Source organism: Dermochelys coriacea, chromosome 8 (assembly GCF_009764565.3).
Source record: "Dermochelys coriacea isolate rDerCor1 chromosome 8, rDerCor1.pri.v4, whole genome shotgun sequence".
NCBI lineage: Eukaryota > Metazoa > Chordata > Testudines > Dermochelyidae > Dermochelys > Dermochelys coriacea.
This window is the reverse complement of record NC_050075.1, coordinates 50,373,326-50,385,984: the sequence shown is the minus strand read 5'-3', so window position 1 is coordinate 50,385,984 and position 12,659 is coordinate 50,373,326. Positions and strand designations below refer to the sequence as shown.

At 41.8% G+C, this 12,659-nt stretch overlaps 1 protein-coding gene and 1 long non-coding RNA gene across 12 annotated transcripts in view; one reads left to right on the top strand and one right to left on the bottom strand.

Annotated features, from left to right (window-relative positions):
- COP1 (COP1 E3 ubiquitin ligase) overlaps positions 1 to 12,659 on the top strand; it is a 193,889-nt gene that overhangs the window by 51,358 nt on the left and 129,872 nt on the right. For all 11 annotated transcript variants that reach the window (XR_006283104.1, XR_006283103.1, XR_006283101.1 and 8 more), the window contains exon 10: positions 2,520 to 2,634. Coding sequence is in view for 6 of the 11 variants with exons in the window: in XM_043520142.1 (XP_043376077.1) it covers positions 2,520 to 2,634 (115 nt within the window). In the remaining 5 variants the exon portion in view is untranslated. The remainder of the gene's footprint in view (positions 1 to 2,519; positions 2,635 to 12,659) is intronic.
- Positions 10,834 to 11,427, bottom strand: LOC122461241. Its single transcript, XR_006283106.1, has 2 exons — positions 11,378 to 11,427; positions 10,834 to 10,978 (listed from the first exon to the last, which is right to left on the bottom strand). It is a non-coding gene; the product is annotated as an uncharacterized LOC122461241 (long non-coding RNA).

Sequence of the window (12,659 nt, the reverse complement as noted above, 5' to 3'; positions counted from 1 at the left end):
CTCCCAGGGCAAGTCTGCTCTCTCTGGGCTGTGCCTCTGGCTTTGGGGCTGCAGCTCTGCTCCCAGGACAGGGTCTGCTCTCTCTGGGCAGCTTTTCTGGTCCCTCTGGATCTGGCACAGCTCTGCCCCCGAGCTTAGCTTGGGCTCCTGCTTTCTCCTTAGCTCAGCCCCACTCTGTCTGACCCAGGCAATTCCAGCTCACACGGAGGACAGGGCCTCCTGACTCCCTGATTAGCCCGCTTGCCCTGTCATTCAGGCTGACCTGGAGCATTGGCCTCTCCCCATTGTTCCTGGGGGCTGTCAGTCTCAGGGTCCTGATTCCTATCGACCCTTCCCCTTTAATACTGGGAGCTAGCAACTAAAACACCCCCACTGAATGTTAGTAAGGGGGCAACAGTCCCCTTACACCTAGACAGGGCTGGTGCAACCACTAGGCGAACTAGGTGGTCCCCTAGGGTGCCAAGTGGTTGGGGGCAGCAGTGGAGTGTAGGTAAGCTGGGGCAGGGGGGCACGGGGACAGCGCACAGGGGAACCGCTCCCCTCCCCAGCTCACCTCTGCTCCGCCTCCTCCCCTGAACACTGCCCCCTCCGCTTCTCTCTGTCCCAGGCTTGTGTGCCTGGGAGGCGGGAGAAGCGGCGGCATGTTTTGGGAGGAGGCGGAGCAGAGGTGAGCTGGAGCGGGGAGCTGCCACGGGGGGGGGGTGGTGGAGGGGAGGGGGCGGCGGGGAACTGCTGCTGGGGGGGGCTGGCTGAGGGGAGGGGGCAGCAGGGAGCTGCCTCCTTGGGGTGGGGAGGCAAGGTAGAAGTTTTCATCTGGGGTGTGAAACCTTGCACTGGTCCTGTGCCTAGAAGCTTGATAGGTGCTTCATTAAAGTAGGCACTGTTGAGCATTTAGCTGATCAAGACAGGTTAATGCAGACTGATTCCCAGTACAACTCAGTTTGCCAGTCTGAGATCTATTGGAGTGGAATTTGGCTCTTAAGATGTAGTAATAGCTTTGCTAATCATATTAACTACTTAGCATGTGATTGATTTCATCTCAGTACAGACTGGAACCACCTAGAAGATTCAGGTTTAGGTTATATTACTCATATACTGCCTGTTCCAGGCAGTTGTCAAGTTGAAATGAAGTGATTGCTCATTGCTGTTGGCAGTCATCTTGAACCTGAGTCATTTGCAGTATGATAGGCACAATTTGCCGAGGCTAAAGCAGTTGCATCCTGGTTCATGTAATTAACATAAAGATGGTATTAGCATGTCCCATTTAATATTTGTAAAGTTGTCATGTGTAGTTCATTGTCAAAACTACAGTGAAGTAGAGATGCTTAATGTCAGGTGCATTTGGCATAAAGCTGAATTGCTGTCAGTATAAAATGAGTGCACATATCTTGTAGGATCAGTATTAAATGGAAGTTGTGAACTTAAGGTTCATCCAGTCAATATACAGTCAGGGAATGTACATGATGGATAGTTCTTGACATTTTCATTGCCTTGTTTTGTTCCAGGTTACTTGTTCATACAGTGTATTTTTCATAAGGTGTATTCCTTTAATTTCAATTTAATTACATCCTTGTTGGCTTCTTGCTGGTTGTAAAGTGAGAGTGACTTGTTATTTCTGAACTGAGAGTAAATTGCTAATTATGCAAGCAAGAAGCATGTTGAATGTGTTAACTTCTTAGGCTGAAATCCTGGCACCTTTGTGGCAATGCTCCCATTGACTTCAGTGGAGCCAGGATTTCATACTTGGCTTGTGCATTACCATGTGATAAACCTTTTTGTGCACCGCCAGTGCTGCTGCTAATGACTCAGTAGGGCTTGTTGTAGTGCCTAGGAGCCACAGTCATGGACCAGGACCCTGTTGTGCTAGTCCCTGTACAAACAGAACAAAAAGACTGTGGCTGCCCATGTATCTTTGAGTTTCTATATTGGTTCTTTTTTATGTGCCCTGATATAATGGGGTGAAGTTTTTATATGTAAGCTTATCTTTTATAAGATCAAGTAAAGAGAATGTAACTCATATAGCAAATTTCAGAATAGCAGTCATGTTAATCTGTATCCGCAAAAAGAAAAGGAGTACTTGTGGCACCTTAGAGACTAACAAATTTATTTGAGCATAAGCTTTCATGAGCTACAACTCACTTCATTGGATGCATCCAATGAAGTGAGCTGTAGCTCACGAAAGCTTATGCTCAAATAAATTTTAGTCTCTAAGGTGCCACAAGTACTCCTTTTGCTTTTTGCGAATACAGACTAACACGGCTGCTACTCTGAAACTAATTATTACTACCTTCAGAAAACAAGAATTACAGGTATGTGACTGATTTCCTTGTCAGTAAAATAATCAGATTTGACGAGAGACCCATAAGAGGCAGATAAATGTAGAAAAAAGGCTTTGGTGTTTTTCCAGTTTCATAACCTCTTAAAAATGAAAGGGCATGTCTCTATACAATTTGGTAAAATGTACCAAAACAGATAAAGCCAGACCTTTTCTGAATAAGTATTTTTTGTTTTCCACTCAGACTAAAAAACAGCCATGGTATAACAGCACGTTGGCATCAAGGCGGAAGAGGCTTACAGCTCATTTTGAGGACTTGGAGCAGTGCTATTTTTCCACCAGGATGACTCGTGTATCAGGTATGTTTCTTTTGCATTAATGAATTTGGAGTTGAATTTCTGAGGTGCTTCCAGTTGCCTGTCTTAAGTATTTGGATCACAGAAATTTTCTTGCTTTTGAGAGAGCACATCTCACTTCTCCTCTCCAAGTTCTGTATGCACGTACACCTGAGCTGACTGGCAGAACCTAATCTCTCGTCCAGTCTTGGGTTGGCTTTCTAAATCAAAGAAATATGTTCTTGGCATTTCAGAAGAGGCACAAGGGGGTATATCTACAAAGGCAGTGCATGAAAGACATGTACAACAATCCTCCTAATGAACAATAGGACTTTAGTCTGTACCTAGTACATCCTTTTAAAAATGTACTGAGGCATAAAAAGGGTTTGAAATACCATTGTGAGGAGCCTTTTCACTCAAACAGGCATATGTTGATTACAACTCAAAGGCTACTGAGGTCAGTAGGAAGATAACTTGGCATGTTCTCCTGTACTTAAAACACAAATGGCACTAGATATGAGCTTTGAAGAATGTTTCAACACCATGTTCCTGGAGTATATTCTCTGGATTTAACAAAAAGAAAAGGAGTACTTGTGGCACCTTAGAGACTAACAGATTTATTTGAGCATAAGCTTTCGTGAGCTACAGCTCACTTCATCGGATGCATTCAGTGGAAAATGCCGTGGGGAGATTTATATACATAGAGAACATGAAACAATGGGTGTTACCATACACACTGTAACGAGAGTGATCACTAAAGGTGAGCTATTACCAGCGGGGTGGGAGGAAGAGACTTTTTGTAGTGATGATCAAGGTGGGCCATTTCCAGCAGTTGACAAGAACGTCTGAAGAACAGGGGGGGAATAAACATGGGGAAATAGTTTTACTTTGTGTAATGACCCATCCACTCCCAGTCTCTATTCAAGCCTAAGTTAATTGTATCCAGTTTGCAAATTAATTCCAATTCAGCAGTCTCTCGTTGGAGTCTGTTTTTGAAGCTTTTTTGTTGAAGGATAGCCACTCTAAGGTCTGTAATCGAGTGACCGGAGAGATTGAAGTGTTCTCTGACTGGTTTTTGAATGTTATAATTCTTGATGTCCAATTTGTGTCCATTTATTCTTTTACGTAGAGACTGTCCAGTTTGACCAATGTACATGGCAGAGGGGCATTGCTGGCACATGATGGCATATATCACATTGGTAGATGCGCGGGTAAACGAGCCTCTGATAGTGTGGCTGATGTGATTAGGCCCTCTGATGGTGTCCCCTGAATAGATATGTGGACAGAGTTGGCAACGGGCTTTGTTGCAAGGATAGGTTCCTGGGTTAGTGGTTCTGTTGTGTGGTGTGTGGTTGCTGGTGAGTATTTGCTTCAGGTTGGGGGGCTGTCTGTAAGCAAGGACTGGCCTGTCTCCCAAGATCTGTGAGAGCGATGGGTCGTCCTTCAGGATAGGTTGTAGATCCTTGATGTGTTGAAGAGGTTTTAGTTGGGGGCTGAAGGTGATGGCTAGTGGCGTTCTGTTATTTTCTTTGTTGGGCCTGTCCTGTAGTAGGTGACTTTTGGGTGCTCTTCTGGCTTTGTCAATCTGTTTCTTCATTTCAGCAGGTGGATATTGTAGTTGTAAGAATGCTTGATAGAGATCTTGTAGGTGTTTGTCTCTGGCTGAGGGGTTGGAGCAAGTGCGGTTATATCGTAGAGCTTGGCTGTAGACAATGGATCGTGTGGTGTGGTCTGGATGAAAGCTGGAGGCGTGTAGGTAGGAATAGCGGTCAGTAGGTTTCCGGTATAGGGTGGTGTTTATGTGACCATCACTTACTAGCACCATAGTGTCCCGGAAGTGGATCTCTTGTGTGGACTGGTCTAGGCTGAGGTTGGGATGGAAATTGTTGAAATCATGGTGGAATTCCTCAAGGGCTTCTTTTCCTTTGGTTCAGATGATGAAGATGTTATCAATGTAGCGCAAGTAGAGTAGGGGCATTAGGGGACGAGAGCTGAGGAAGCGTTGTTCTAAGTCAGCCATAAAACTGTTGGCAAACTGTGGGGCCATGCGGGTACCCATCGCAGTGCTGCTGATTTGAAGGTATACATTGTTCCCAAATGTGAAATAGTTCTGGGTGACGACAGTCACAAAGTTCAGCCACCAGGTTTGCTGTGACATTATCGGGGATGCTGTTCCTGATGGCTTGTAGTCCATCTTTGTGTGGAATGTTGGTGTAGAGGGCTTCGACATCCATAGTGGCCAGGGTGGTGTTTTCAGGAAGATCACCGATGGATTGTAGTTTCCTCAGGAAGTCAGTGGTGTCTCGAAGATAGCTGGGAGTGCTGGTAGTGTAGGACCTGAGGAGGGAGTCTACATAGCCAGACAGTCCTGCTGTCAGGGTGCCAATGCCGGAGATGATGGGGCTTCCAGGATTTCCAGGTTTATGGATCTTGGGTAGCAGATAGAATACCCCAGATCGGGGTTCCAGGGGTGTGTCTGTGTGGATTTGTTCTTGTGCTTTTTCAGGGAGTTTTTTGAGCAAATGGTGTAGTTTCTTTTGGTAACCCTCAGTGGGATCAGAGGGTAATGGCTTGTAGAAAGTGGTGTTGGAGAGCTGCCTAGCAGCCTCTTGTTCATATTCCGACCTGTTCATGATGACAACAGCACCTCCTTTGTCAGTCTTTTTGATTATGATGTCAGAGTTGTTTCTGAGGCTGTGGATGGTATTGTGTTCAGCACGGCTGAGGTTACGGGGCAAGTGATGCTGCTTTTCCACAATTTCAGCCAGTGCACGTCGACGGAAGCACTCTATGTAGAAGTCCAGTCTGTTTCGACCTTCAGGAGGAGTCCACCCAGAATCCTTCTTTTTGTAGTCTTGGTAGGAAGGTCTCTGTGGGTTAGTATGTTGTTCAGAGGTGTGTTGGAAATGTTCTTCGAGTTGGAGATGTCGAAAATAGGATTCTAGGTCACCACAGAACTGTATCATGTTCGTGGGGTTGAGGGGCAGAAGGAGAGGCCCCGAGATAGGACAGATTCTTCTGCTGGGCTAAGAGTATAGTTGGATAGCTTAACAATATTGCTGGGTGGGTTAAGGGAACCAGTGTTGTGGCCCCTTGTGGCATGTAGTAGTTTAATTAGTTTAGTGTCCTTTTTCTTTTGTAGAGAAGCAGTGTGTGTTGTAAATGGCTTGTCTACTTTTTTGTAAAGTCCAGCCACGAGGAAATTTGTGTGGAAGGTTGGTTTTTTATGAGAGTATCCAGTTTTGAGAGCTCATTTTTAATCTTTCCCTGTTTGCTGTAGAGGATGTTGATCAGGTGGTTCCGCAGTTTCTTTAAAAGCGTGTGGCACAAGCTGTCAGCATATCTGTGTGGTATGTAGATTGTAATAGATTTTTACCTTCAGTCCTTTTGGTATGATGTCCATCTGTTTGCATTTGGAAAGGAAGATGTCTGTCTATATTTGTATGAGTTTTTTCATGAAGTTGATAGATTTCCACTCCATATGGCTAAATTGACAGAGCCAGAAGAGTACCCAGAAGTCACCTACTACAGGACAGGCCCAACAAAGAAAATAACAGAACGCCACTAGCTATCACCTTCAGCCCCCAACTAAAACCTCTCCAACGCATCATCAAGGATCTACAACCTATCCTGAAGCACGACCCATCACTCTCACAGATCTTGGGAGACAGGCCAGTCCTTGCTTACAGACAGCCCCCCAACCTGAAGCAAATACTCTCCAGCAACCACACACCACACAACAGAACCACTAACCCAGGAACCTATCCTTGCAACAAAGCCCGTTGCCAACTCTGCCCACATCTATTTGGGGACACCATCATAGGGCCTAATCACATCAGACACACTATCAGAGGCTCGTTCACCTGCACATCTACCAATGTGATATATGCCATCATGTACCAGCAATGCCCCTCTGCCATGTACATTGGTCAAACTGGACATTCTCTACGTAAAAAAATAAATGGACACAAATCGGACGTCAAGAATTGTAACATTCAAAAACCAGTCAGAGAACACTTCGGTCTCTCCGGTCACTCGATTACAGACCTGAGAGTAGCTATTCTTCAACAAAAAACCTTCAGAAACAGACTCCAATGAGAGACTGCTGAATTGGAATTAATTTGCAAACTGGATACAATTAACTTAGGCTTGAATAGAGACTGGGAGTGGATGGGTCAATACACAAAGTAAAACTATTTCCCTTCCCCCCTCCCTTCCCCCACTGTTCCTCAGACGTTCTTGTCAACTGCTGGAAATGGCCCACCTTGATTATCACCACAAAAAGTCCCCCGTCCTCCCCCCAGCCCCGCTCTCCTGCTCGTAATAGCTCACCTTAAGTGATCACTCTCGTTACAGTGTATATGGTAACACCATTGTTCCATATGTATATAAATCTCCCCACTGTATTGTCCACTGAATGCATCTGATGAAGTGAGCTGTAGCTCACGAAAGCTTATGCTCAAATAAATTTGTTAGTTTCTAAGGTGCCACAAGTCCTCCCTTTCTTTTTGCAAATACAGACTAACATGGCTGCTACTCTGAAATCTGGATTTAACAACACTCTTTCTGAATGGAAAGAGGCCTTGGATTTTACTCTCTGTAAATAGTCTGTTTTATTACATAGGATATTTTATGGGCAGCCCAAATCATGGGACAAAAGGCTGTGAAGTGTTTGATCAAATTATTTGCAGCATTATTGTGTGTGCATGTGTGTTGAGGGTCTCAAACTTGTTCATAGTGTGGACAATGTTTTAAATACAAATTGTCCTGTGGCAATGGAAACCCTTTTATTCACATTTGCTTGGGCAACATCTCCTGTCATTTGCAACTGCGATCTTTTTGGTAAGAAGAACAGTAGCTGCCATAGAAAAGTAATTATTACCCAAGTCTCTAGTGCATTGAAATTAAAATTTAGCAGCTGGAAAAAGAGGAGGAGCTTGTAGCCTTTGAGCAGCTGGCTTTCCACAGACCTTCAACAAATGTTCTGCAGGCTGTAGTAATCCACACAAGTTGCAAGAAACTCTGGTATATAGATTGCTCTTGGGAGAATTCTGCACAATGCAGAATTAACACTGCAGAGCTGCTGGCTGCCACTAGGGGCCACTGGATCCCGCAGAGCCCAGTACCCCAGCTCAGAAATAGAAGATGCTGCCAGGAAGAGGAGGAGATGTAGGGTCCTGGCAGCTGCAGTTCCTGGCATGACCTGAAAGAAGGAAGTGGCATGCAGGAAACGCCATACAATCTTGGACCCAGCATCAGGCTGTTTCTCCCTCTGGATCCCTGGCTCCAGAGGGGTAGGGGGTGTGAGTGTCTGGTATTGGCGGGGAGGGTTGCCCAGCAGCTCGACTTTGGGGATGTATGGGGGGGGGAAATCAGTGGCTGGCCTCTGCAGGGGTGGTCAGAGAAACGAACTCTGTTGTCATAGAGGTTTCTTTAATTCTCTACTTCTGGGGGAAATTTTTTTTTGTCGTTTGTGTTGTTACAGATATAGTTGCCGACAGGTATTTTGAAATAAATTTACCAAAATAATTGAAACTGGTGTGATTATATAGTGTTGTTTTGACAAATAAAATATGCAGAATATTTTTTTTGTGCAGAATTCCCCCAGGAGTAATGGATACCTCCCAGAGACAATGTATAAATGTAAAATAAAATACAATATTTCTTCACCCGTTGTGCAATGAAAATAGTACCATCAGTCCTCGCATGAGAAATCTTCTCTTCAGAAATTGAAACTGTAAATGTTTTATCTGATTAACAGAACTTCTACAGGTGTTCTAAAATATAACATTAGCCACACTTTGTGTGGAGGATTACAAGATAAATGGGGCACAGTTCCCCCCCAAACAGGGAAAAATCTGTGGCATTTGTTTAGCCTTTTCCCCTCTTTTAGATTTCACTCATGCGCTTCAGTGCATTTTGAGTACAAGATCTGTGTGTATCATGATTTGTTTGGTTTTTTGGTTTTGGAAGTTGGCTCTTTGAATATATGGAATTTTAGTGGTATTTGGGGTAAGACCTATCCCTATAACTTTCATAGGAGGAGATCACAAATAAGCTTACTTTATACATTAGTTTGAAGTATGTTTAAATTATTTTCTGCTTCAGTAGAAGATACATTATGCTAGCTTCAGGGTGGATTTGATTTAAATCAAATTAGTGATTTAAATCACTAGTCCGGAAGATTCAATTTAATCATGGATTTCTACTTAAAAGTGCATTCTTGTTGGTTGGAATAACCTTAATACATATTCTTCACAATTCGGAGGGAGATGTAGGCTTCATTTTTAGAAGGTACACAGTATACATTTTCAAAATAAATCACTTTTAAAACTTTTCAGATTAGTTTTACAGCTATATCAGGAAATGAATGATAGTTTGGTTATTTCATATACAAGGTAATTGAAGCAAGTATTTATGAAGTCTTTGGGAGGTGAACTATCTCCAATTCAACAGGTTAATCGTTAATATTTTGGAGGATTTTCTTGCAAGGCTGTATTAGGGAAGAACATCACCAGACAGACATTTAAGTTGTTTTATTTAACTAAAACAACGTTATGTATTCTGGATTTCTTTCTTCAACAGCAAACATAATGTTTTAACAAAACAAGCATATGAATTTTTGAATTTAAACATTCAAGTTTTTTAAATTCAGGGTGGTTTTTGTTAAAATTGTTTAACTAAAATAGATGAATTTTTAAAAAACAAAACAAAAATTAAATAGACCGTCAGCCAGGTCAACATGAGAAACTTAAAATATTGGCTTCTGCAGCTAACTCAGTTGTCTTCACCTTCATTTTCCTGTTTGTTCATAATCTGGAAAAGAAAAACAAGCTTTCCTGCTTTCTCAGGTCCCAAATGATTTCTCAATTTAGAATGAATTAGTCCAAAGGAAGAACATTATTCTTTCTACACTGGCAGAAGAAGCTACTGCTGTTAAGTGAGATTATCACTTCAACAGTCTCTGAATCCAAGTGCTTAAGTGACTTCCTCCAGGTCACTGGTGTGACTTTCTTTAAAACATCAGCAAACGCATTTCTTGAATGGTTCACCCTTAGCTCTGAAGTTTATTATAGTTGGCATTATGGAGGGATGATTGCTGGATGTCCATGTCATAGCCAATTCCTTTTCTTCAGCAGTTAAGGTTTGACCCAGGTAGTGAGTATTGAGGAAGTGCTTGTCCCATTCGTTTTACTAATGCTTGTAATTTAACTGTCATTGCATATTTCTCTTTTTAAGATCTCACTCAGTACTGTAAAAATTTTAACAGCGTCAGCAATAAACAGCTATTTCCCTGCATTTTGTTCAAGGCTGCAGAAATAGACTTTAGTGTACTCAGCATGTGTTCAACATTTCTCTTAAGCCCAGTGTTGGGAACTTTGGCTGTGACAGTGCCATCTATTTTTTTCACAATTTTGTTCTCAAACGGTCATCAGGTTAGGTCAGTTCTTGATATAGTGCTCAAAACAGTCCACTACTGAGTTCCATCGCACATCTTGTGGGAGAGTTAGCTTGGTTCCTCCCACTATTTTTCAGAGCAGCTGCTGCAAAATGGAAGTACTTTGCAATTTCAACATTAGCCTTTATTTCTGGAACACTGAAGTCTTTAGCTAGGAGGTGCATCAAATGAGCACTACAACTATGTTAGCTTGGGACTCTCTCTCTCTCCTAAATAATTTCTTCTAATCTTGGATACATTTGCAGCATTGTCTGTGACCAAGATGCGTACTAGACATTTGAATTTTTTTTCACAGTTTGTTATAGCTTTTACTGCTACTTCTTGTAAGTATTCTGCTGTGTGTGCATTTCCTGATGTATCAATTGTTTCTGTAAGGAAGACATTCCCTTCTTCTGTTGTCACACAAGAGCACATAACAGGATCATTGTGGACAATGCTCCCACCCATCAAGACTCAGGTTAACAATTTTACCCTCTAGACCTTTTGCACACTTCAGTTTCTCTTTCATACACTTTATCCAGCAATTTGCTTGTGACATCTGCTCTGTTGGGTGGACTGTATCCTGGTCTTAATGACTGAACCATGCTAATGAAGTGTGGGTTCTCAATCATACAGAAAGGAGAGTTTGTTGCATAAACAAACCGGGCAATTTTTCATCAATCATCTCTTTTTGTAATCTGCTGGTTCTTATCACATACTTACCTATGGTTGTTTCTGGATGATGGAGGTTTGTGTGGGTTGTTTTTTTTGTTTTTTGTTTTTTGGCTACAGGTGATGTACTGTGGCTAAGTGACATACATGATATGACTGAAACACTATCATTGGCAGATAACTCTGAAACTATAGAAAATGATGGTGATCTTGAAGGTGGATAGTCTTCAGACTCATGTATGTTGACGATGGAGTCTCCTAAACAAAATAAGTTAATGCAGTTATTTATTATTACCATACTGCTAATTTAGTATTATTCATTGCATTCACTGACACTCAGTACCACTTTAAAGGTAAGCTCACGAAAGCTTATGCTCAAATAAATTTGTTCGTCTCTAAGGTGCCACAAGTACTCTTTTTTTTTGCGGCTACAGACTAACACGGCTGCTACTCTGAAACCTGTCACTTTAAAGGTGAAATTGTAAAAGGAAGATCTGCCTATTTCAGCTATTTATTTTTATCACAACTGCATCTAAAATGATTTTACCATAGAGTAACAACTGTACTTTTTTGCTCAAACATGAGAATTCAAGAATAGTCCAGAAGGAAGACAGACAGTCCTTAAGAAAGAAGTATGAAATAAAAAAGTTTACCAACACGAAGATCCTGCATGTTCAGACATGTTCCTTTCATCATCTTGAACGCAGTTTCCCCCTGAGAAGGAACACTTCTCATGATGTTTCATTTGGGCAACCAGCCTTGCATTTCTTTGTTGCGCTGTTTGCATTTTGCACGCATGCCTGTCTTACCCACAGGTAGAGGAACTTCATTAAAATATTCCCAAACTGGGTCTCTTTTATGACCTGCTGCCATTATAGGTTTTCCCTTCTAGTGAGAGAGAGGTATGGTAGATCTCAGATCAATGAAGGCTACACTCAGACCTCAAGACTTCTGGAATATGCTGCTCAAACAGTTTCACTTTTGTTTCTACTGCTGTCCCTCCCTTCTCACATTTATCTCCAGATTTCTCCTTGTCCAGATCTGTTCCGCTCCCAACAATCTTCTATTCATTGAACTTTTTGAAACTTTGCACTTTTAGAGAGAGGTAAGGGATTGACTCTGTGTACACAAATTTGTAGAGGGACAATAAGGTTGAGGTCTGTTGTTTCTTACGTCTATTTTATTTAAAAACATTTTTACTATTAACAAGCATGTTATCCCTGAAGACACAAATCCACAGTTTGAGAACTGCAAAACTAAGCATTTCTGAGGGTATCGTCTAGACCAGTGGTTCTTAACCTGGGGTGCACACACTCCCTGGGGGTGCGAGATGCCCTTTCTGGGGGGTGCAAGACATGCCAGTTTTTTAGAAGATAAATCATCGAAAACACAATTTAAGCACAACTTGCCGTAAGTACAATTACTTTGTTTAATCCAACCTATGTATTTATTAACAGTATACATTTTTTAATGATTACTTTAATATACAAACATATCTAGGTTTAAAGAACTGACCTACTTCAGAGATTTTTGATAAGGGGTGTGAGAACATATTTTGATTTTTGATAAGTGCAAGAACATATTTTGAGAACCAAAGGGGTGCAGGCTGCCGTAAAGGTTAAGAACCACTGTTCTAGACTGAGCACTGAATCCCAATGGGTAGATAGAAAGATTAACCTAAATCTATACAGAATCCCCTGGAACCCTATAAGATTGGGTCCTTAATCTATGAACTATTAGAACTCATTTACAAAATTTTTCTTAAATATTACATGAATATATTCTAATACTGTAGAATTAGAATTTATAATCCCTATTCCATAATAAGATACATTCTAGCTCAAAGATATCTCAATTAAAACTATCTTTAGATAGATTCCCCCAAAAGCATTTTTTTTAAAAAAATCCAATTTTAAATCTTTTTTATTTTTTAAATAAA